The sequence below is a fragment of the Octopus bimaculoides genome, chromosome 1, assembly GCF_001194135.2.
Source record: "Octopus bimaculoides isolate UCB-OBI-ISO-001 chromosome 1, ASM119413v2, whole genome shotgun sequence".
Classification (NCBI taxonomy): domain Eukaryota; kingdom Metazoa; phylum Mollusca; class Cephalopoda; order Octopoda; family Octopodidae; genus Octopus; species Octopus bimaculoides.
Window position 1 is genome coordinate 158,813,169 of NC_068981.1, and position 25,813 is coordinate 158,838,981.

Sequence of the window (25,813 nt, forward strand, 5' to 3'; positions counted from 1 at the left end):
ATATGTATATGTATATGGTTTCACTCGTTGGACTGCGGCCTTGCTGGGCATCATAAAAAGTTTAGTTAAACAAGTCGAGATGGGTTCGTCTTATGAGCCCACGAAACTTTGGATCTTTCTGATCCGCCAAATCAGAAAGACCCGAAACTTTTAATAATATAGAGCTGAGTCAAACTGTTATTAAATCATAAGCTCTATCTTTTTTTTTTCTTTGATAAGATACAAAGTCAGTCAATAGTCAAGGATTTAAATTGATCCTGTTAAGGGATCAAAGTAAAACTACTATGAAGTGAAACTTGATAACCAGAAAGATAGCCTGTCGTGTATGTGAGCGTGAGTGTATACAGGTGTTATTTTTTATGCTATGGATATTGAATAAATGTCTGATTGAAGTAAATACTGGGTTTCAAGTTAATGAGGGGACTTTTACATACATGCCCATTTAAATTGCTAGAAATAAGTCAACTCTCCTTAAAACATATCGTACCATCTTAGAAAAACACACTTTAGATAATGTGGTCTGTTATACTGAAAACAGGACGGGATAATCATACCTTAAATTCCTTTTGATCATAGGTTTTCTCAACCACCGCTAACTTGGAGGTAAACAAGTACTTGGGTTAATGTTAACAAAACCCTTGAAGGCAGTGCTCCAGCATGAGCACTGTTTATAACTGAAAATCTATGTAAAGTGTGAAAATGAATTGAATAATATTGATGAATAGATTGAAATATTTTATAAATTATTAATAATTGTTGAAGGATATTCCTTAAAAACGCAGTGGATACTTCATTAATCATTATTTCTATTTTTAGTGTATATCCGATCCTATGATTACTGGAGAGCTGCTCAGGAGTCAGGTACATTTACTCAACAAATGTGCAGGTATGTTGAGATTGTTGCACTAAAAATTACATCATTCATTCTCCCTTTTCATTAGTTTTTTTGCATCTCCCATTAGCTTTGTATCCGTGATTGACTTTGTCCCCACCAATTTGCAAGTTTTAATATTTTTTTCTGTTTAAGTGGTGAGCTGGCAGAATTGCTTGCACATCAGATAAAATGCTTAGTGGTATTTCTTCCAGCTTTTTACATTCTGAGTTCAAATTCCTCCAAGGTCCACTTTGCTTTTCATCCTTTCAGGGTCAGTAAAATAAATACCAGTTGAGTACTGGGGTTGATGTAATCAACTAAGCACTCACCCCTAAAATTACTGACCTTGTGCCAAAATTTAAAACCAATATTTTCTCTGTTTACCTTCCATTTTTAGTGTTAAAACATGTTAGCAACATTGGAACTTAAATATATTGATAAGTTAATTTGAGATATTCTGATAGTAATTTCTATGTTAGCTTGTGTCACATAGCCATCTGGAAACGATGTTTCCTGGGGCTAAATAGCAGTAGCATTCTTCCCTTTCCTGGGACTACCACATTAAGTTGGCAACAAACCATCACTTTTTCCATTATTTATTTTATCTTTAAATTTTTATTTATAGGATTCAATTAAAAATTCTTAAGCAATGCTAGAAAACAATATTTTTTCTCCCTCATTAATTAACCTTGGAATATTAAATGTCGGAAAGAGCAGTGATAGAAACCCTGGTTCTGTGTTTTTGAATATTTAATTTAATACCTTTTTTTCTGCTTCATTTCAAATTTAGTTGTGAACTATATTGCTTGCTATTTCTTTTGAGCCAGTCCAATAGGCTATACTTCACCCCTTCAAAAATGAATGTTGTGCTAGAAAAATAAAATCAATCAATAGGAAATTCAATTGGTTTCTTTTTTTTTCCTAAATCTCTTTTATTTCAGTGTTTGCATCTTTGTTGTTGTCTTCATATACATGGATCAAGAAAAGTTGAGCCCTCAAGTACTTTTCATTGTTTCTTCTCTTTTGACTCTTATTGGTTATTGCATTAAAGTTATCATACATGACAAACAAGAAATTGACAATAAAAGAACAAGTAAGTGAATTATTGTTTTATCATTATTTTCTTTGTTATCGCTATTTTACACAATCATTCTCCATGTTGGTATATTTTTATGGTTGAATATATTGAAATGGATTGCATAGCACATTACTACTGCAGCATAATTTTTTTTTCCCTTATTGTATTTTATTGGTGCAAGTTCAATTAGGCTTTATTTAACTCTTGCTTTCTAACCTAAGAAAAGCACACTTTCATTTTAATTGCTATTTAACCCCTAAAACTATATCTTATTTTAAGTTAGTAAGATGTGGTCAGCTGGTTGAAATGAAAAAAATTATTGCATTGTTTCTAACACTGTGTTGTGTCCTTAAGAAAATACTTAACCTTTAAAAGTTCAGCCCACCTGGCCATAAATAGATGTATTGTAAACTACTGTTTACAAGCAGTGATGATTTCATTAGTTTGCTCAGCTGGTCTCAAAAGTGCCTTTGCAAAAAATCTGTGATAGATTGACATCATATCCAAGAGAAAGAATACTGTAAAAGTACTTCATACAGAGAGATATAAAACTTCCATGACATACTACGGTAAAGAGCATTAGATGAAATAAGACTTGGTACTAACATTATGAAATTATTGGTTTCAGATTTTGGCACAAGGCCAACAATCTCGGGGAAAGGGGTAAGTTGATTACATCATCCCCAGTGCTCAACTGGTACTTATTTTATTGATCCTGAAATGATGAAAGGCAAAGTAGACCTTGGCAGAATTTGAACTCACAATGTAAAGATGAGCAAAATACCGCTAAGCCTTTTGCCCTGTGTGATAATCCTGCCAGCTGTATGAAATTATTGAAAAATATTTAGTGTTTGATTTTTCACTTCAAAAATTTACCCATTCCTATGAAGATTTCTGTAATGATTGATTAACTTTTAAATAGTTGTTATCAACAGATAATTTTGACAGAACATTTTGATATTGGATATTTCTAAATTTATTCCATTACAGAAATGGATGATCTGAAGACAGCTGTGATATTTGTATCATTCAGTTTAATTCTGTGTCCAGTACTTGTATCTTTGACACAGACCATCAGTACAGATACCATTTATTGCATGAGTACAGTAATGTTGCTCTCCAATGTTCTCTTCCATGACTATGGTCCTCATTCTGCTGTGTAAGTATATGAGACTTTCAATAGTGATTCTATAGTACATAATTCAAGTAATACAAATTTGTTTCCTTTGTAATACATGTTAGCATTTTCAAAGATTGTTATTACCAAAGTATTAAAAATGAGAAAAAATCCATAACATCCACTGCTCTTATGGTAGGAAAGACTAGTGATACATTTACCACTTTCAAATTTGTTGTTGTTGGCACTCCGTCGCTTATGACGACTAGGGTTCCAGTTGATCCAATCAACGGAACAGCCTGCTCGTGAAATTAACGTGCAAGTGGCTGAGCACTCCACAGACATGTGTACCCTTAACGTAGTTCTCGGGGATATTCAGCGTGACACAGTGTGACAAAGCTGACCCTTTGAATTACAGGCACAACAGAAACAGGAAGTAAGAGTGAGAGAAAGTTGTGGTGGAAGAGTACAGCAGGTTTCTCCACCATCCCCTGCTGGAGCCTCGTGGAGCTTTAGGCGTTTTCGCTCAATAAACACTCACAACACCCGGTCTGGGAATCGAAACCGCAATCCTATGACCGCGAGTCCGCTGCTCTAACCACTGGGCCATTGCGACTCCACACCACTTTCAAATATAAAGTTGGAACCAGCAAAAAATTTGTTAAAGGGTATGAGGTCCACATGGAGCAAATGAAAATGTTTTAACAAACTCTATATTTGTTTTAGCTTAACCAGATACATCAAAGAGAAATGGAAATAATGTTGAATCCTCATTCTGTAATTATGGGACACAACAGTCCAAACTATGAGTCACCTGCTAGTTTGTCCATTTTTGGATTCTCCTTGTTTGAATTATTTGATATAGACATCAAACACCATACAAACATTTTACTATAGAACTATTGCTTTCATTAAATTAATTTGTTAATGGGATAAATGAGCCTTGTATTTAGTTTATAGAAACACCTTCATCAATTGACTTGCAGTTGTTTTGAGGTTTTCTTATGATAGGTGAGTCTTATTTTATATATCTACAGCAAGCCAGCTTGGTGCAGTCCATCTTGATGTTGTACCTACAGGAAAGCACTGCAAGCTAAATAAAATGCTTCGATTTGACAGGGTTGTTACTCATAGCAGTACTTTATACCACCCTATGATACCTGCTAAAAGTTAGATTAACTAGGCCATTGAGAGCTAAATGTCTTGGTTGCAGATACAACATACTTCCAGTAATTCATCCCTCCAACTTAATATTTTCACTCAGTAATTCTATTCAATAAAGACCTTGAAAACCTTAATATTTTAGCTCTCTTAAATGAAGTGCTCATTAAAAAAAATTACTACTTTAAACAGAATTAATCTTAAAAAGTTTATATGTGCATTGTCCTTAAATTTTAAAATTTTATCTATTAATACATTGTTATACTTACATCTTTTGCCAATTAAACATCTGCACTATTTATTTGATCCTCACTTTAATTTTATTAATTTTTTTTTTTTTAGTTTGTCAAAATTTTTATTTCGTTTTGGAATAGGCAGAGCAAGAGGAGACACATGGGTCAGAGGGTCACTGAAGAGGTCACAGAAAGTGACAAAAGAACTTTGACAGATAAATAAACTAAAAAAAAATAATAATACTTAAACTAAAGTGCATGTGTTTAATTGGCAAAAAATGACCATCCCCGAGTATAACAGTATTTGTTTCAACACTCATTTTCACATCAAGAATCTTGCAAGACAAATACACAAACGTATTGATTCATTGTTTTATTTATTATATATATATATATATATATTTTGCTATTACTTCAATTTTCATTCCACAGTGTGTCAAGTCCTTTGTCATTGAATGCAGCTATCTTTGCTGCTGTTTGTTTAGCATCAAGACTCCACACACCTTTACATGCTTTCTCGATTGTGACTTTTGCACTTGAAATCTTTGCATTGTGGCCTATGCTTCGAATAGAGCTAAAGGTAATGAAAAGCATGATTTTATTGGTTTATTAATGAATGCAATATATTGTCTTTGCTTAAACAAACAATTCTTTTCATAAGCAGAGTGCATCATTATTTTAATTTTAGTTTTTCACTGCTAATATGTGAGTTGAATAGTCTGAAAAACAAGTTTCTTCCAAAAGCTTTTCTAGTTTCATTTGAGTATCTTAATGTTTCTATTAGATATTAGTTTACTGAACAAAATTATAAATTCTGTTTGATTTTAACATTTGTAGAACTGCTTTGTCACTCATTGCGTGTTGGGTGGTTATATATAAGTTGAAAGTTCTACAAGTTTTATATAAGTTGAAAGATTATCAAACATTATTAGATCAAGTAGTGTTAGATAGCTGTATGATCTTTCATCAGTTACATTACACAACCTTGAAATGGGAGTGATGCATGTTTTAGATTGAGAGTGAATTACTCAACTTCTCTGACTATATATATTAATGCAATATATATGGTATATATTCAGTAATGTATACCCCTGCAGCTAGCTGCTATATACAAATCAATATTATGAATGATAGTAACACAGTGAGCTGGCAGAATCACCAGCATGCAAATTGCTTAGCAGAATGTTCGTCTTTACATTCTGAGTTCAAATTCCACCAAGGTTAACTTTGCTTTTCGTCCTTTCAGGATCAATAAAATAAGTACCAGTTCAACTGTGGGGTCGATATAATTGACTTACCCCATTGCCATAAATTGCTGACCTTGTGCCAAAATTCGAAACCAATACTATGAATGATGGCACTAGCAATTGCTGTTACAATCAGCAATTAATGTTCTGCTTGTGTTGGAAATTGAAATAATACTTTTGTAAGTTGTATTCAACTTTGTTGCTCAATACCAGTTCACACAGTAACTGTATAATTGGATCATTGATGATAGTCAATGCTGTAAAAAGACAGTTGGCTCTATGGTACTAACAGTAATAGTTCAAGTCTCTCGTATGTATTACTGATATAAGACTCTATTACTATGAGATTGTGATATAACATATAATTTGATGTATTCAATACGCATTATATGGTGTGCACAAACAAAATCCAGGTATGTATGTTGTATGAAGATTACATAACATTTGTCTCTAATCTGTCCCACTGCCCAGCTGCTAAGGTAATAAAATACTATATTGGATGCTTTATGTTATGTAGTTCAGTATTTTTCTGATCCAATGTATAACTAGGGTCAGCTTTACTTATTGTCTATCAAGGTTCAATAAAATAATCATCAGAATATGCTATACCTTATCTGTTACAATTATTCAAAATGAATGCAAATGACAGTATTAAATTATTATTTTTTAATTGATTTCTTGATTCTTAAATGAATTTTTTTTTCTGCTGTTTATCTTTACAGAAAAGAGGCTCTATTTGCCAAAATACAATGAGTGTTTTAGTTGGTGTGATAGCCAGTGTAGCATTGTGGTCTGTGTCACCTTTTGGAGCAACCATTTTTATCACTGTTCATCTCCTGATCAATTTTGCTTGTCCAGCATGGCTTTGCAGGCTTCAGTCATCTAAGAAGTAAGATTTAAGCATTTTATATTTTTTCTGGTGAAATAAACGTGTTGTTTCATTGCTTATACTTACTTAGCTGTCTAGAGTTTCATGATTATTTCTCTAAAATCATTTAAGATATACCTTGCTTCAGTCTCATATTAGATCATACTATACATTCTACAATAGAATGAGTTCCTTGTGGGGCATAGTATAACATTCAGCTAAAAAAAATCATTACAAGAGGATAATGTAAGCAATAATTATGTATAAGTTTTTAAGAAAGAACAGCATTACCTCTTCATTTGAAGATATTGATGTAAATCATTAATGGAAGCTATCTAGTAATAATATCTTACTTGTACAAGTTATATATGAATATAATATTAGAGGACTGCAAAATGACATAGGTTTTAACAAAGCCAGATGATTCCTAGTAACTTTAGTTTTGTTAGTATATAAGCATTTAATAAACTTTTTCTTCTTCTTTCAGCAATATTTATGGTCCTTGGGATGAAGCCATCATCAACAGCATAGAACATCCAAAGGCTACTAGAAACTGATAAATTCACCAAAGAGTTAACAGTTTTTTTTCAATGTTGATGTATATATTTAAAAGCTGAAATGTTCCAGAAGTCTGTAAGTAATCATAAACTAGGAAGAATTTGAGATTCTATAAAAACACTTGGCTAAAGTCTCTTTGATTGGGTGAATGTCACTCATCAACTTGTAAACATCCTTCATCAGTATCTGCTTCAAGGTTGATAATGAAATATCTGAGATTAACAATTACTTTAAGAGACCATGTCTTTAACATTACGAAACAAAACTAATTTATTTGGTCGCTTCTTAAGGGTAATCGTAATCTAACCCTTTCGTTATTGTCTCACTAGTTATCAAGATTCTACAATCAATCTGTCAAATAATCCTTCACTGCTCACCACCACTGTTAATATCCTGAACAATTTCCTTGATTGATCCAGTTAACATCAGAAATGATTTTATGTTGGTGAAATCCTAAGTATTAAGAGTGTGAATAATCTATGTAGGTAGAGATTAGGTTTGATAAATAGCAAGATATTGCCTCTTCCTTCTTGAATTTAAACTTCTGAGAGGATTTTACTTATGCTGTCTTTATTGCCACCTGTTTCTTGTTTGAGTGATTCTTTAAGGACAGCAATGGTATGAAATTGGTTTCTTTATCTGGAATGAATCATTGTCAAAATGTTTATCAACAGATAACATGGTGTAATTCGTTCATCTTGTTCAGGGAAAATAAAGGCAAAGTATGTAGAGAATATATAATTTTTTCCTTGGTAAATAATTAATAATCCAAGGCAATATATTTAATTTCATTTACATATTTATCTTCATTTGTAAAAAGCTGTTCTGAGATGTCATTTCACATTAGTCTGAAGTGTTAGACAATCTTGTATATTATGTTCAAATAGTTGAAGATAAAAGAAGGTTAAGTAATAATTGATAACTATTTTTGTTAAAATTGTGTTGTGGATAACTCAGAAAGAAGAATAGTGGAGTAAATTGATAAAGCTAAAATGTTTAGTTTATAATTAAAATAAAGAGCAATAAATGAATACTTGATTGTTGCTGCTTTAGGCTTAAAAAGAGTTAGCTAGATGTTAGTATTATAGGAAAACTTTTGGGAAATTTCCATTGCAGCCTTTTGGGAAGGCAGGGAAGTTGAGTGTTCAACCATTTATTCTTTTTTTCATTTCAGTCATGTGGCTGCAGTCATGCTAGTGCACCACTGTGAAGGTTCTTGACATTCCACATGTATATGCCCAAAATGTGAGTTAAAATAGCTGATTGTCTCTCTGCCTTCACCAATAAACTGAAATGGAAAATTTCCAGAATTTTCCTGAGGTTCCACGAAATGATCAAATGAACTAGGAAAAAAGTTTGCCAGCTTTTTCTCTGTATGACATTGTGGACTTTATTGATCTCAGAAATTCTCCTGTCGACTACAATTTTGTTTTGTCTTCTAACAGAGGCTTTCAGGCATCTGTAGAGATTCAGATTGATACTATTCTCTGCATGGGATCATTGGTAGTTTATCACTGATAGTGGCCAGTCTTTTCTCATCTGATATTTCTGGTGCTTCCTGTCTTTTTTGTCTTGTTCAAATAATTTGTAGCCCAAATAACAGACTTTCTTTTTTTCTCTTTCCTTTGCAACAGTTTTGAACTGTTTTGGCTGGATGTCACAGAGTGTGAGGTTTCACTTCAAGATGTCTCTGAACTTCAGTTATGGTCTTCCAAGATGACGCTTTCCTGTCACCAGTTCAGAATTAATATAATCTTTGAAGAGTCAATTATTATTCATCCTTTGAATATATCCAATGCAGCTGAGTTGATGTCTCATGATCATTGTTTTGATGCTTGCAATTTTTGCTTGTTGTAGGATATTGGTGTTGGTCTTTTATTCCTAATTAATACCTAGTGCTGAGAAACGTTTTGATGGAACTATTCATTAAGAAGTTGATGTCTTGCAAGCATAAAGAAGTGTGCTGATAACTACCGCTTGGTATGCAGACAATTTGGTGTACCAAGCAGTAGTTATCAACACACTTCTCTACACTTGCAAGACATAGACTTCTTAACAGACAGGTTGGTGGTAGTTTTGAGTTTGAGGTCCTTGAAAACTCTTTGATAAACTATTCTATATGGAGTATGGGCCGCACATATCCTGTTGTTGATTTTGTCAGTGGTTGTATTTGAAGATTAAAATGGAACCAAGTTATAGAAAGCAGGAGACCTGTTTGGATTGTTGTTGACAGTTATTGTGATGTTTTGTTGTGGGGATCTTGGAGGGAATTGATACAGATTTCTAAGTCATGCTAATCATTAGGCTTAAATCACTTATTTGTTAGAAGTAATTTTGGTCATGTTTGGATTCAGAATTAACATCTGCATTCCTGAAATGGTGTTCATTGAGGTTTATACATCAACAAAAATTAGCTTTGATTGAAGACACCTGTGTCATACTTGCTTTTTCTACTTGTGAAGAAGACTCATTTTCGTTTACAACAATCAAATGAATATCACAAAGGTATAGTGAAAAGGGGGTCGGTGCAAGTATGTTCTGTAGCTTCACAACAGTTTTCACCTTAAATGCTAGCCATGTCAATTCATTTGATAGCACTTAACACTTCAATTTGTTGTAAAAGATGGCTATAATATTGGTTGGATGCTTTTACGTTATTTTGAATTATGGCAAAAAATTTCAATGGAATGCTAAGTTTCTGAAGTATTTTCCACGGTATTTTATGCATATCCTATGGAAAGATTTTGCCAGATCATAAAACAAGAGATGTAGGGGCTTGTGCTTTTTGGCTTTTTCTTGCAGTTGACACATAGCAAAAATTATGTCTACAAAATCTGCTCTGTGACTCAGAGAAAAGTTTCAATAATTAGCTGGCAATCTACTAATAGGCAAGTTAAGATATAGATTCTGTTTATTAACAGCAGATATTATTTTTTAGTATTAACAATTGGCCTTTGATTTCCTGATACATCTGAGAAGGCTACATGCAATATTTTTTCATTAGTGCTATATTTGGCAGCAGCCAAATATGTTTCATGTTTTAACCATTGCCTTAGTTGTGTTGTGAAGACATATATTTCTGCTGCTGCTCTACTCACCAATATTTGATACTAATAATAATGATAAAGATGGCTATGATATTGGCTGTCAATATTATTTTGGTATTTTATTCTGAGTTCAAATCCTGCAAATGTTAAATTTGTTGTTCATTTGAGTTTTGCTAAAAATAACCACCAGTAATATACTGGATTTAATTTAACTGATAATACATCCTCTTAACCAAAAATGACTGCTTAGTTCAAAGAAAACAATATTTCAACATTAGAAACTATCATTCTTCTTGATTCAATTGATTTTTGTGGTGTACTACAAGATTCAACAAATGGTTTTAATTTTTTATATTAGTACATAATAACCAATGCTATTTTCTGTCTGGTGCAACAGTAAAAATTATTCATAATATTTTTATGTTGGAAATTTCTAACATCACTTTTTTTATACTTCAGTATATGAAAAGTCATGTTTTACTGAAAATTCACTATTGTTGCCTCCTATTTTAATTGTTCTAGATGAGACAACTCTAGATTTCTTATCTCTGGAAATTAACAATTTTATAATCTGCTCTCCCTTTTGAAAAAGAAAAAAAATCCATCAACCTGGTCAACTCGTTGAATCTACTCAATCTTCCAAGAAGCTGGATGCCTTGGGTCTAGTGAGGCTGATGAAAGTCTATATTGATGTAGAATTTGATACTGGTACTAGTTTTTTCAAGATTTGTCACATGGTTATTGAAATATATTTTTTCAGTAAACATGTTATCAAGAATCTTTATAATGTGAATGAAATCCCAATCTGAAGTAGTTGCTTGTAAAGCAAACACTTCTAAAAGTTTTGGTAAATTTGTGACATGTATCAAAAGAAGTAATGATCTTTGTAGCTTATTTTTGCTTTTTTTTTTTTTTGCTGATTAGATACATCCTCAGAAATGTGCTTATGAGTAAGGATTTCAAAAAATGAAAAAAAAAAAAGAAACATATTCATTAATTATGATGTCGAAAAAATTACTTAGTAAACCTTGCAACTCTGTTGAGAGTTCAGACCCCTTGGCATGGTGAGGTCATCTTCGAGTGAAATATGAATTATTCAATTCTAATATTAAAGTTCATTCTTTAGAACATGGTCTCCATTTATAAGTTAATGATTAAGGTAGTGCCAACTGGTTTAAGTTAAGTACATATCTTGATTTGGCTCTATTTTAAATTTTATTCATATTTTCAATCTTACTTGTGCTCTGACTTTTAAATCTTGGATTAAATTTTTTATTCTTTAAAATTTACTATTGTTTCTATGGCAATGTGATGTGAATTTTGTTTGAAGGGCATCCAGCTGTAGAAACTCTGCCAAATTAGATTGGAGCCTGGTGTTGCCATCCGGTTTCACCAGTCCTCAGTCAAATCGTCCAACCCATGCTAGCATGGAAAGCGGACGTTAAACGATGATGATGATGATGATGATTGTTATTTACATTGTTGAATTTATCTAAACTTCGTTTTTGAAACTGTTGTACTTAAATTGCACATGAACTTTTCTTGTAAAGTAATCAAGGGGAGTCAATCAGATTTTTCTTCAAATATTTCGGTGAATGTTGTTGAGATTTACTGATGATCTTTCCAATGATCAGAGCAATCTCACACCTTTTAATCTAAGCACTGATGAGCTCCAGGTGAGCCCAATTTTCAACCTAATTTTAGTAATTTTGCTTCACTTATGCTGTTGTTACACTGAAGCTGCTGCTACCTCTTAAATATAATGAAGGCAATGTAAAAAGAACACATTTCATCATTTGATGCATGTAATTTATTTGCAAATCATGTCCTGAAACATGTGGAATATTATTCATTTCAATTTTGGTTTAGTGCAGTTTAAATTGGTTTGACTTTTTAATAGAGTTGTAAGGACTAAATGTTTTATATGATTTAATTTTATCGTCACATTCTGTGTTCAAATCTTACTAGAGCCTGCTTTTCCTCTCATCTTCCAATGAGTGGAGAAAAAAAATAGTGGTTGAATACTCTATATCTTCCCTCCCACAAGCATTTGTAACCTTGTGCCACTAGAAATATTGATGCAAGGTCACAAATGGATGTGGCCTTCTGTGTCTAGAATATTTCTAGACACAATCTAGATTTCTAGAGGTTGGGGATTAGAAGAATTCATAGAGTTAGAAAAAGGTCCTTTGATATTTAGTTATATCACTTTGTTCTGAGTTCAAATCCTTCAAAAGTCAAAGCAAGTACGAATAGTAAACTGGAGTTGATTTAGTTGACTGTGCTGTTTCCAAAAATTCATAGCTTTACGCTAATGTTAAAAATTGATACTTCTGATTTTTACTGTTGGTGTATTTAAACATTTTAAAAATTAGTTTATCATTTCACTCTTCTAAAAGAGTATTGGTAGATTTTGCTACATTTGAGACTAGAACTTGTCTTTGTTCAATATTTCTAGCACCAATTTCAGGCGATGAGCTGGCAGAATCATTAGCAAGTTAGACAAAATGCTGCTAAGCATTTTACCTATCTATGTGTTCTGGGTTCAAATTCTGCCATGGTCGACTTTGCCTTTCATCCTTTTGTGGTCAATAAAATAAGTACCAGTTGAGCTCTGGGGTCAGTGTAACTGATTTACCTCTCTCCTGAAATTGCTGGTTTTGTGCTAAAATTTGAAACCAATATTTCTAGCACCAGCCATTGTTTAAACAGTGAAAAAGTTATGTATAATTTCATATAAACTGAGTTGTTTTTTCAGTTTACTAAAGACGTTGAAAATTTGCTCAAGAGAAATATTTCAGTTAAAATTTGCTCAAAGAGAAACTAGTTAAATTTTCAATTTTTAATTTATTTAAAATAAAAAAGAGAATATTGTTATTTTTGTTATTGTTTATCATTGAGAGACTTTTTACATTAATATATACTGCTAATGAAATCTTTTTAAATTTTATTTATTATTGAAGTTTTCAAAATTTTAAAAATCATTCATTAACACTAAATCATTTGTTGGCACACATATCTTTTATATTTTCTTATCTCTCGGAAATAAAACAATTACAATTTTGATCTGTGTATTATTAAAAATAAAAGAGTAATACTTGGAAATCCAGTTTTTTCAGTTTTATTAAAATATATGAATCAAAAAATTTGTCATTGTAAAACTGTATGTTATTAGAAAAGTATGACAAGAACGAATGAAAGAAATATCCCAAATTCTAGGATTCACATTTGTGGATGGATGGTGATATAAGAAATAGTTGTTTGTAAATCACAGTAATAACTTATTGGAAACGGTGAATTTAAATTTATAAGGAGTAAAACCTACTGCCACTTTGTGATTAGGGAATCCTGTTTTTTGTAATTCAAATGAAATCAAAATATTTGATATCATTTAGCTACTGTGAAAAACTTATTTCCCTCTTCTCTGAAGCAGATTTAAATGTTAGATTTATACTTGTAAAATACCTGTTCAGAATTCACTAAACATTAATTATATATATGTATAAAAAAATATTTTGGCCAATTAATTTGATGTTGCCTTACTTTGAAACCATTTAACCAAACATTTACAAGCATCAATTTTTGAGTGGGTATTGTATTCAGTATGTCTCATAATTCAGAGATTGAAAAAAAATGTATAAAGTGATAAATATAATTCAAAAATCTTTATTTTAAAAATCTCAATTCCCCAAGAAATAATTAATATTTAGGAGCATTCTAATCCTTTCTAATCACTATCTTTATGACAGTAGCTAGTTTATAATAATCAAAATCTCCAATATGGAGCACCAACTTAGATACAGTAATTTCATCTTTGGTGATTCAAAGCTGAAATTAGACTTTGGTTTTGTCTTTCTCCACTTCTAGTAATGATAAAATCAGTCATAGTAAGACACTGAGGTTGATTATAACAATCACATACCCGTTTCAAAATTGATTTTTATACCTAAAGCAAAGATTTTTTTTTTTTAAATAAACATTTTTTAAATGATTAAAATGTCAGTATTGTTAGTCTGCTTTTGTTGCTTGCTCTAAAAGTTAGGAATCTTAAAATCTAGCAATATACAAGGTGTAATCTCTTTTAAGAATTTTTAAAGTAATTGAGTATTCAGATCTTTTAGAAGCTGTAACTATAAAGTCCACATGCATCATCAATTGATACTTCCTAGATAACTTCACCTGTGTTATTGTTCTTAAAAATAGGTTTGTTCTTCATAGATAAAATAGTTTAAATAAAATTGGTCATAACATATTTGTAATTTTCTTTCCCTTCAAATATTTAATGTGTGATAAAACATCAGCGAAACAGATCTATAAGTTATAGCTTGTTCTTTTATACTAAAAGTCTTCTGTTGCTAGACTCTTATTGAAGAGGAACTTTTTCTTCACCTGTTTGATAAATATCCATAATATCAAGATTTTAAAATGACATGATTTGCAGTAACAAAAATTAAACAAAAAGCTGACCAAACCATTACAAACCACACCCAATATTTACTTTTGAACATAGACATTTTGTTTTTAGGTAAAGGGTTAATTGTTAGAAATTCTTCTTTACGAGCAAAATATACTAACAAAGCTGGAACGATATACTGAATTCCACTGCCAGCATAGGAACCTGTAATTCCAACGAGGAATTCTACTTCATCTGTGATGATAGCTATAATCAAAGGCGGTATGATAGCAAGCAATGGGAAGAAGATTCTATCTATAAACCAATGGTATGGTTTCTCGGGATTAAAAAACAATGTTTTCAAATTGTTCCGAAGTGTAACAGCTATAATTGGGAAATTTGTACTGAGTGTAAACACAGGAAAAAGAAGGAGGAAATATTGGAGAAATTTACTGTCAGTTATTAACTGTTGTGAATCACTGTTTGAATTTGGGAAGAAATTTAGTGTGTAGACATCATTAATATTATCAAATGCAAAAATGGCTGTAAATGATAGCAAGGCATAGAAAAGTAAAATTAAGAAGTAGTCTGCTGCTAGAAGATTGAAAATCTGGTTTTTGTTCTTGATTGGTGTCACTAATGATGGGAGGGAGTGATGACACATGAATGAGTACACACATACACCAAACAGATTTGGAATTCCGGAAAAGTTAAAAATTGGTGGATGGCCTTTCCCTTCACCGTGGCCTAATCGAATAGCAGTCAGTACAACCATAATAGTAAATGCTGCAAAACAATTGAAAGAAATAAGAACAAATTAGAAGAGAAATGATATTTTTAAATAGACTAAAAGGAATACTTCAATGCTTACTATCATTGTTAAGCAACTGATTTTCCATGCCTGCATGAGTTTGGTGGGCTTTCTTTTAGGCAGGGTCTCATGGCCAGATTCTTCTTTGTAGTAAACATTTTCAGTTACCTCTTACAATATGCAGAGACAGTGTACTTATTCTAAAATGGAGATACACATGCTAAACAATTCTAAGCTATTAAGTTATGCTTATATAATATAGCTTCACAAAATCCTAGTGTCTAAAATGTCAAAACAGAAAATTCATTCATTTCCATAATTTTACAAGTTTTATATTTTTAAGCAGATAATATTTTATTTTCAAAATAGGTTTATAATGTTCTAAGCAGATGAGCATTCGTATACCAAACGGAGATAATTTTGAGCAATTTTATTTAGAACGTAGTTCAGTGGAATATGAGTCATATAATCATAGCAAATACTAAACAAGAAACATTGAAGTGACAGTCATCATCATCTTTGGTTTGATCGTTTTTTTTTCTTCACACAAGCAAGAGTTGGACAAAACTGAAGTGCATGATCTTCCAGATATGTTCATTATTCATTGTCTGACCTATGAAACTTGCTTTTGTAATATATTTCACAATCATGAAGGTTCATGGCCAAGTGGTTAGGGTGTTGCACTTACCATGATGAGATCATGGGTCTAGTTCTTGGACCGAGTGGCACATTGTGTTCTTGAGCAAAACACTTCCTCTCACAATGTTCTGCGATCACTTCAGCACCTGACATGTGGTACACTGTGCACCTGCTCAGGAAACATCAATTTACTGGAGGTAGTGAGCTAATGTACAATATATACATTTGATCACTAAACAAATCCTTTGTGCAGGTTGTTCAGCAAGAAATTACAGAACTGTCTTTCTCAGACTACAAGAGACTGTCATCTTGTATCTAATGATCTCATGTTATATTCTATCCTAAATTTGGATGGTTCTTCAAAATTTTTAGGTTTTTAAAATGTTAATTTCAGTATCACACTAGAGAAATCATTTAGCCCAGGTCAGCCCCAACCAAACATACACATTAACCATTTTCAGGGGTATGATGAATTATATGTGTCCTATCTTTATATAAATTGGTAGGGTGAGATTTTGCTGCTATTTCTGACAAGTTATGTAATCATGTAAAAGGTTCTTTGCTCAAAATTATGGGAGTGATATTCTATTGTACTTGACAAAATTACAGGGCTTTAGTCATTGAATTACTGAGCTCAGAGTTAGAAATTTTCAGATACTTTTCACTCCTTAACTTCCTACATAGAGGTGTCATCTTCATGCAACATAGACACCTAACACTGATCCAATCCTGCATTGCTTCTTTAAATAGTGATCTTGAAAACATTCTTCAATGGTAACATGATAATCTAGTATCTTTGAACAACACAAAGATAGCACCTTATGAAAATCCTCATATTCTCTACAAGTAGTAGCCTTTGAAACATTGGAGTCCTGTTCATATATATGGGACAGTGCTGCTGCCATATACCCAAGCATTCATGACCTCATAAAAATAGAGATCTGGTTAATTGTCAAAAATTCATTCATTAACAGATGCTTAGGTTCAGAGATGGATATTTGGAAATGAGATCTCACTGTGGAAGCTCCACAGCAGAGATGTATACTTTTGAATTATCTCCTCACCCATGTATTCCAATCAGGTTTCAACATACAGATGTTCTATCTGTACAGCAACTACTTTAACCTCTCCAGTTTTAAGCCAGCAAAAGTGTCACTCTGTGATTGCTCAATGTACTATAGAAATAGCAGCAAAATCTCCCTTAAATCACATCATACCATCAGATATTATGGTCTCTTATATTTCCTATACTCAGGGAAAAGACAGGATAGTTACAGCTGGATGTCTCTGATCATATGTCTGTTCAATCAGAATTGATTTGAGGCTAAACATAAAAAGCAACAACAACCCCATTAATCTGGGATTCAATAAATAGGTGCTGCCATTTATTCTCTAAATAACAGAACAGAAAAGTATTCAACATCCATCTGAAATAATATATAATTGGTGTCAGCTCCAAAACTCATGGCCTTTGTAGGTGGATTACAGTTGTTTAACATTTTACAAGAAATATTACAACAGATCAAAATTAACAAAAAAATAATCTTACCTGTCCATCGAAAGACTGAGGTAAAAACCTGAAGATATCCGGTTTTTTGAACATTAAAAAAGGTAAATGGACCCAAAACTAAAGCAAATACAACCTGAAATACACAAAAATCACATATTTAGGATAGCACAGATGGTAATATTTGCTTCTCTAAAAATTTCAGGCCATTGTTTTTATGGAAGCAATACATATTGCTGCTTAGAAGGAATATTTTTGCAGTTGTACATGTGACCAACTTTAATATATAACTATTGTAGTTGTTTTAAATGTTGTCACTAATGTCTTTAAAAAAAAAAAACCCTGTAACTTAGCAGTTCAACTAAAGTGTCTGAAAGAATAAGGACCAGACTTTAAAAAAATGAAGTACTGGGATTGATTTGTTCAACTAAAACCCTTCAAGGTAGTGCCCCAGCATTATTACAGTCTAATGACTGAAATGGGTAAAAGAATAAAAAACAATATTAGAATATTGTTAGGAACATTATTTACCAAGAGGGTATCTCTAGTCCATAAAATTTGCCACAAGACCTCATTTATATTTCTCTTCTATAAATGAGGTCTTGTGGCTAATTTTATGAAGTAGGGATACACTCCTGATAAATAATGTTCCTAACATTATTCTAATGATTGATTTCATTTCATTTATAATGAAAAATGTACGAACACTCCACAGTTACATATTCTCCTCTCTCATATAAAATATAAGGCCTTATAGTTAAATAAGAAAATAATATAAATGATGAAAAGTTACATCATTTTAAAAACCTTCATTGAAAAAAGGTGAGAAAAAAAGTACATACAATAAAAATACGGTAAGCATTCTTCCGAGAGATATCAGATCCTGGCCAGCAGATGTCATCATCACTTACAGTTCTATTAGTGTCTGTTAAGTTGGTGGTGCTGAAATATTAATTACATAAATATAATAAAAACCTTTTGTAAATTTTAACATACACACATAATACAGACATGGTTCTGTGGTTAAGGAGTTTGCTTTGCTACTACATGGTTTTAGGTTTGATCTCATTGGATGGCATTTAGAACAAGTGCATTACTCTTAGATTAATCAGAATTTTATGAGGGAAATTTGATATCTGCATTAATCAGAATCATCGTATTAAAAGAAAAAGTCAAGTGAGTAAAAATGTTAATTCTTGCATCTCAAGCAAGTATGAAAGATAAAAAAAAAAAGCAACAAAATTAAAATGTCACCATCAATTTCTAACAATTCTTGACTTTGTGAAACTTTAAACAGGCATAAGAGAAATATACACCTTCAATTTATAATCATCAGTGGTTTAAAAATGAGAAGCACCAATTTAGGTCCTCTCTGAAAATATTTAGCAATATCAACCAGGTTTAACCTTTTAGCATTCAGCTTACTGTCACATGTTATGCTTATTTATTCACATTGTTTTGAATTACTCATACATTATCTTTTTGTGTTGAGATTTCAATGAAGTGCTTGATTATTTTTAATATGACATCATAGGATAGGTGAGAGAGCTGCATATGACCAGACTGTACATAACACAGGTATAACATTTGGATGGGAAATGGCCGGTTTAAATACTAAAGGATTAAAGAAACTCTTTATATATTAGCAATGTTAACTGGGTTATATGTTTACTTCTGTTATGCAGAGGTAACATACCCACTATTAATAAAAACACTTCTCTGCAATGTATTAAATTTTCTCTCTGTACTTCTGCTTCAAACAGAATTCACAACAATAAAGAAAAGCAACAACAACAGTATGGTTCTTTCTGTGACACCGCAATAGTCATCAGCAAGCTTTCCACACATGAATATCACCTTCCAACACTACTAAGCTCAAATAATCATTAATCTTCTATTTGACCTGACAATAATCTAAAACAAACAGACTCTCTTTGCTCTGAAATGATTTATAACAATGATCAATTGTTAAACTATCACTACTTTGATTTAAACATCAGCAAATAAGTTACCAAAGGCAACAGCAGTTATAAAATGTACTAGTTTTTCAACTTGAAAATACAGCATAATTTCTGTATTTTTTGTTTTAACTATTTTTTCTCCAATGATTTTTTTTTTTGTTTATGCACAAGGTTATTTTAGTAACCTATACCAGGCTATTACTGCTACATAGTATATAAAAACCGGTGGAATTCAAATGCAAAATTCTAAGTTATTGAATTAGCTAAAGGTAACCACCACCACCAATTTGGTAGATGGAAACTGTGTGGAAGCCCATCACATAGACAGACAGACAAACAAGTATATATGTGTGCATCTGTGTTTGTCACTCCACCATCCACAAATCACTTGACAACTGGTGTTAGTTTGTTTATATCCCTGTAACTTGGCAGTTTTGCAAAAGAAACTGATAGAATAAGCACCAGATTTAAAAAATAAGTACTTGGCTTAATTAGTTTGACTGAACCCTTTGAAGTAGTGCCCCAGCTTGGCCACAATCCAATGACTGAAACAGATAAAAGATAAAGGTAACTGAATTAACTTTAGTATATTACTGGTACTTATACTTTAGTGACCCTCATGGAATGGGTGGAGAAATTGTTTCTAGGGACAAGATTATACACTGAAAGGCATTAGTCCAACATTTTGTTCATCCCTTATGTTAACTCTTCACGTTATGCTTTAATCATTACAAAGCACTTGATGTTACATTATAAACTGGTTTCCATAATTTCAGTCTTAGTATTATATAGCTTCAGAATGATTTCAAACTGAAACACCCAAGCCTAACACAGTAGAATGTCTATGTCATCAATGACAAAATATTGATTTCAAATTTTGGTAGAGAGCCAGCAATTTTGGGAGTGGGTAAGAAAATTACATTGATACTAGTGTTCAACTAGCACTTATTTTTTTCTTTCTCAACACTGAAAGGATAAAAGGCAAAGCTGACCTCAGCAGATTTTGAACTCAGAATGTGAAGACAGATGAAATACCACTAAGCATTTTGCCCAGCATACTTACAATTCTGGCAGCTTGCTATCTTTTTGACAAAATTAATATTGATTTCAAATTTTGGCACAAGGCCAGCAATTTCGGGGATGGGGGTAAATTGATTACATTGACCCCAGTGTTCAACTGGTACTTATTTTATCGACCCCAAAAGATGAAAAGCAAAGTCAACCACAGTGGAATTTGAACTCAGAGCATAAAGACCAATGAAATACTGCTAAGCATTTTGTCAGTGTGTTAATGATTCTGCCAGCTCATTACCTTTTCGACAAAGTTAATATTAAAACCAATATTAGATTCGATATGAACAATGACATGGCAGAAATGGCATTGTATTAGAGGTCTTACAGTATTTAGTTTTGTTAGTCTATATTTTCAATGGGCTTGATTTTACCTGTAACTCCTTCTCCAGAGCAATAAAAGAAGTACTAATAACATATCAGGTTGTTTTAAGTGACTATACTCCATATTAACACACACACATGTACACACACACAAGTATAAAGAAAGAAAACCCATAATTTAAGTAAATATTTACCAAGCTAAATTCCTTAAAGATTTTGGAACAGCTGCTCCATAAATTGCCAAATCTCCATACAGGTAAACTATTATGCAGATGTAGAAAAATAGTACACCAACTGAAACAAAAAGAATTGAAGAGTTCCACAAATAAACAGAAAAAGTCATTAAAAATTGGTCATCATATGAGATTTGCTGTGCTTAAGAAAACCCCACCATGTTTATTGCAGCTGCATCTCCCTTCCTCCACTCTCCCTCATGTACCTACCAGCATACAATATGTCCCTGTTCAATACCTTCCCCACAAAATATCCTCCTAATACCACCTCCCTCTACAAGTCTCCAATTATTACACCCCCCCCAGTTCCCCCCCTTTGTTTTGAAATCTTGCGAACTCACCCACCAACACACCCTCTCCAATCCTTGGTCCACTTCACTATATACATTTTCCTGTAACTTGGATGTATGGTCCCTGCCCCCTCATCATCACAGCCTCACCATCTTTCCTCTCTATCTCTCTGAGTTAGTTGTGTTTCTCTTCTAATGCAAGATACCTTTTCTGAACCTCAATACAACTCCCTGCACTTGAGGGATTTTGCCCTGCTAGTTATTTGGTGACCTCACTGCAGCTGGTGCCACATAAAAAAGCACCCAGTACTCTTTGTAAAGTAGTTGACGTTATGAAGGGCATTCAGCTATAGAAACCAACCCAAAACAGATAGTAGAGCTTGGTGCAATCATCTGACTTGTCAGTTCCTGACAAACTATTCTACCCATGCCAGCATGGAAAACAGACGTTAAATGATGATGATATGTGATGTGAAATCAAATGAGCTTGCTAAATTTTCTTCTCAAACTAAACAGTATATAAATGTTTAGCTGCAGTATCAAAGAACTTGCCTCAACATGGATCAACACATTTTATGTGGATAATTCTTAATGTAGGACAAGCACAAATGAAGTACTCACAAATTTTATCAACTGAAAAATTCAAGGCTCAGATATTGTTGAAACCAAAATCTCTAAACATTCCTCCAGAAAATTTGTAATGAGTCCAGTTAGAATTTATGTAGTTTAACTTTAGCAAAGTATTTCCATGGCATAACTATTCACAATGGTGTGGAGAAGAGAGTTCTACAAGGTAGTGATTACTGAGGTAAAGAAGTCTTTTTTTATCATATTTAGTATGTCCAAATATTGGTTTCACATTCTCTTAATACTTTGACTGGAATCTGACCAGATCCAGTAGTCAGGTTAAAGTTAATTATATTTATTTTTATGTTTTTAAGCCAACACTTGTACAGGCACTATCTCAGAAAATTGTCTGATGTCAGCTTTCGTCATGTATTACTTTTCTGCAATAAGATATTGACATTACCTTTTACCAATACGCATACAGTTGTCCAGTTATTCAATCATTATCTCTTTCCTCAATAAAGTAACATTTGTTTGAAATATTGGTTTCTAAATTTTGGCACAAGGCCAGCAAGTTTGTGGGAGTGGGAAAGACAATTACATCAACCCCAGTGCTCAATTTGCATTTATTTTATTGACCCTGAAAGGATGAAAGGCAAAATCAACCTTGGCAGAATATGACAGACAAAAAGCTGCTAAGCATTTTGTTCAGCATGCTCATAGTTCTGCCACTTCTATGCCTTATTTGTTTGAAATATCAAAGACAGTTATTACACAAAGCACAAGGATACATACAACCAGTGCTTAACCTTGATTTCAATTATGTTAAATAAATTAAAAGCACATTTCCTCTTGCCTATTGCTTATGACTTTTCCAAAACTCTTAAAAAAAACTTTCTTTACAAATAGGTAAACTGAGACAAATAGAATAAAGTACATTTCACTTAGACAAATGAAACTAAGAGATGATCTATTCATCTGACCAATCTTACATCAGTTTTTTTTTTAATTTGCAAACAGACATTTGATCTAATGATAAAAGTTAAGGAATAAAATAGAAATAATTACCTTTGTTGAAGAACATTGATGCCATGTGACCCTGTTGAAAGAAAGGTTTGACTATATTATAATAGTTAAGTGGATTATTAGTTAGTAATTCTAATATTCTCTAATACTTCCATTTTAGGGAGAAGGTGCAGCCTGTACTTTTATTAAATTAACTGAGATAATTCGGGAAGAATACATTGTCTATGGTCATAATAAAGCCAGTGCACACATATAAACACACACACAAACATACACTCACACAGTCAATGCAAGCAAAGGTTACACAAAAGGACAGTATGACCTCTGGAAGATTGGTAAGCAACCATGACTACAATGTACTAAACCTACAAGAATAATAGATGTACCCATGCCTTGCTTGATTGATACAGTAGTAGTTAATTTCTGTTCCTTAGTTCTAGATGTGTTTGTATGTAGCACCTTTATGATATAGTATCTAGAGCAAGAAATGAGAAGAAAAGAATCAGGCAGCTGTTTTTTCTGTTAGTAACAACAAAAGAAAAAGGAGTTTCTATAAGGTTGCTTCATTTGCATGAAATATCAACCAATCCTCCCCACATCACTCTTTACAGTCTTAAAAATGTATTAAGAACACGTTAGATAATGTAGTCCTCAATATCTCTACAAAGAATAGTGAAGGCTGAAATAGTTTTGATCATACATCTGTTTGATTTGATCTGAATGGCAACAATAACAAAAAAAAGCAGTGTAGCTAGATCTTAGTGACAGGCCTCACAGCATATAGGATTGCGAGTGGAGGTGATTGATTGCCCAACTGGCTTCAGAAAAAGATTTGGAAGTCGTAAAGTTCATACTTTAGATATTTAGGAATCTAAACAATGTTGCACACTCAGCTATACAGGGCTTATTTCACTACACACATCTAGTCATTCAGTCTCTCTCACTCATTCATTCATTCATGCCAACACATACACACAAGACACAAACAGCTTGTTATTTCAAAATCATTAGAAAAAAAATAGAGCAGAAAAGAAAGAAGCAAATAAAAACTTAACATACCATTTCAACTCTCTCTGTGATATCATACAATTTGTTAGCTGAAACAAATAAAATTATATATTATGGAACACTATTATCTTACATTTATATATTAAATGTAATTGTTGAGAACTAATGAATGATTCATAGGAACACTAACTAGAATTGTTTTCTATATCAGCCAAATTTAATTTAGATTTATATTGATAGTTATGACAACAGAATATATTGTAATATAGTTCATTTACATGTGAACACTACAAAGTTAAGGTGTGTTCAAATGAGCTACATCTTTGATTTAACTTTAAATTATGGTACTAATCATGTCACCTAAGCCCACTTAACTTTCCTCAAGGAGCAAAATCGGTGTCAGGTATCAAACTGACTGGATTATAGCAGGTTAATAAGTTACAGATTTAAATTCAAATCCTCTCTTTAACATACTATATATTTCCCCTCTCAAGATATTAGGAAATGGCAAGGGTCTCCATTGTAAAATACCACTACTGTTGCAATGTCTCCATTAAATGAAACTGGCCATCACTTGAAAATATTTGGAAATGTGTATTTTGTGACACTGTCAGCTAGCGGAATTCTGCTTTATGCATGCCATATAACCCCTCCTAAATCAAAAAAAAATTTGGGGGGAATTTTCAGAAAATTTTCACAAATTTATGTTCTAAACACAGGAATTCATACAATTATGAAAAAAAAAATTTGTATGTGATTTAAAGGCTATTTAGCTGTTATTTTTAGCACATCTCATGCCCACCTGATACCTTCCTCATTTCTTTGTCACTCTGACATATTGACGCTTTTCATTATCTTTTCTTCCCATAAACACATACAATGGTATATTGCTGAAATTTGAGCAAAAGATTTGGATTGTCCATATTTTAAATTGTGATTAAAAAAAAAATTTTGAAAAATCAAAAATAAATTTTTTGTTATAGTAGTGTGAATTCCTGTGTATAGAATACAAATTTGCAAAAAATTTTTGAAAATTACAAAAAAAAAAAGCTATAAAGTTATATGGCACACGTAAAGCAGAATTCCACCCTTTAATCATTGTTAAGTCAATGCAAATTATTTGAAAAATTAAACATTAGAAAAACATTATAAATAGCTATCAAGAAATCTAAAACAAATCTATGATAATTTCTCACCATTGCCATCACTATCATCTTCCTGATCCAAAAGTGGTTGTTCTTCATTATTTTCATACACGATGGCATCATTTTTATGTCTCTATAATAGAATATTGGAAAACGCATTAGTAAATGTATGATCATGCACTAACCTATTTAGATCATTAGGGTTCTTCTCATCTCTTCATTTTCATGCACTGTATCCATCTACAGACATTAAGATGCAACTGAAATAATTCACCAACAATGAATTTTGTCTATAATCAAATATTTAGAGCAGACATTTTCAAATGGTGTGCTGTAAATTTATTAAAAAAAGAAAAAGAAAAACAAAACCACTTAATCCATACTAATGCTTAAGCATATTGAAAAATGTGTTATTCTAATTTTGTTCTACTCAAAAATGATCAATGAAATAAAGAAACATTTTTTTTTTGGAAATTTTAAAAGTAAATAACAGGTTTTTTAAAAAAATTTCCACACTAAATACTGTTAATTGTTTTTATTTCATTTCCATTGTAATGTAAAGTTAAAATGAATTGAGACCCACTAATTATTCTTTCAAGAGTTAGGATACTTCTTTGAGCATTCGTAATAACAATATCCGTACATATCTTTCTTA

The 25,813-nt window shown here is 32.2% G+C and overlaps 2 protein-coding genes across 6 annotated transcripts in view; one reads left to right on the top strand and one right to left on the bottom strand.

Annotated features, from left to right (window-relative positions):
- LOC106882874 (phosphatidylinositol N-acetylglucosaminyltransferase subunit C) overlaps nt 1-9,344 on the top strand; it is a 10,407-nt gene extending 1,063 nt beyond the window's left edge. The window contains exons 2-8 of one of the 2 annotated variants that reach the window (XR_001411041.2): nt 817-886; nt 1,816-1,967; nt 2,943-3,111; nt 4,896-5,043; nt 6,433-6,599; nt 7,066-7,211; nt 8,771-9,344. Coding sequence is in view for 1 of the 2 variants with exons in the window: in XM_014933677.2 (XP_014789163.1) it covers nt 817-886; nt 1,816-1,967; nt 2,943-3,111; nt 4,896-5,043; nt 6,433-6,599; nt 7,066-7,135 (776 nt within the window). In the remaining variant the exon portion in view is untranslated. Of the gene's footprint in view, nt 1-816; nt 887-1,815; nt 1,968-2,942; nt 3,112-4,895; nt 5,044-6,432; nt 6,600-7,065 lie in introns of both variants that reach the window. The other variant, XM_014933677.2, reaches the window with a different exon arrangement.
- A 3,944-nt stretch (nt 9,345-13,288) lies between these two features.
- Nucleotides 13,289-25,813, bottom strand: part of LOC106882875 (transmembrane protein 104) — a 73,256-nt gene continuing 60,731 nt past the window's right edge. For all 4 annotated transcript variants that reach the window (XM_052972180.1, XM_052972172.1, XM_052972183.1 and 1 more), the window contains exons 4-10: nt 25,210-25,291; nt 24,065-24,102; nt 23,048-23,078; nt 21,084-21,183; nt 18,376-18,475; nt 17,576-17,669; nt 13,289-15,362 (exon numbers count right to left, since the gene is read on the bottom strand). In XM_052972180.1, the coding sequence (XP_052828140.1) occupies nt 14,596-15,362; nt 17,576-17,669; nt 18,376-18,475; nt 21,084-21,183; nt 23,048-23,078; nt 24,065-24,102; nt 25,210-25,291 (1,212 nt within the window). In that variant the 3' untranslated portion in view covers nt 13,289-14,595. The remainder of the gene's footprint in view (nt 15,363-17,575; nt 17,670-18,375; nt 18,476-21,083; nt 21,184-23,047; nt 23,079-24,064; nt 24,103-25,209; nt 25,292-25,813) is intronic.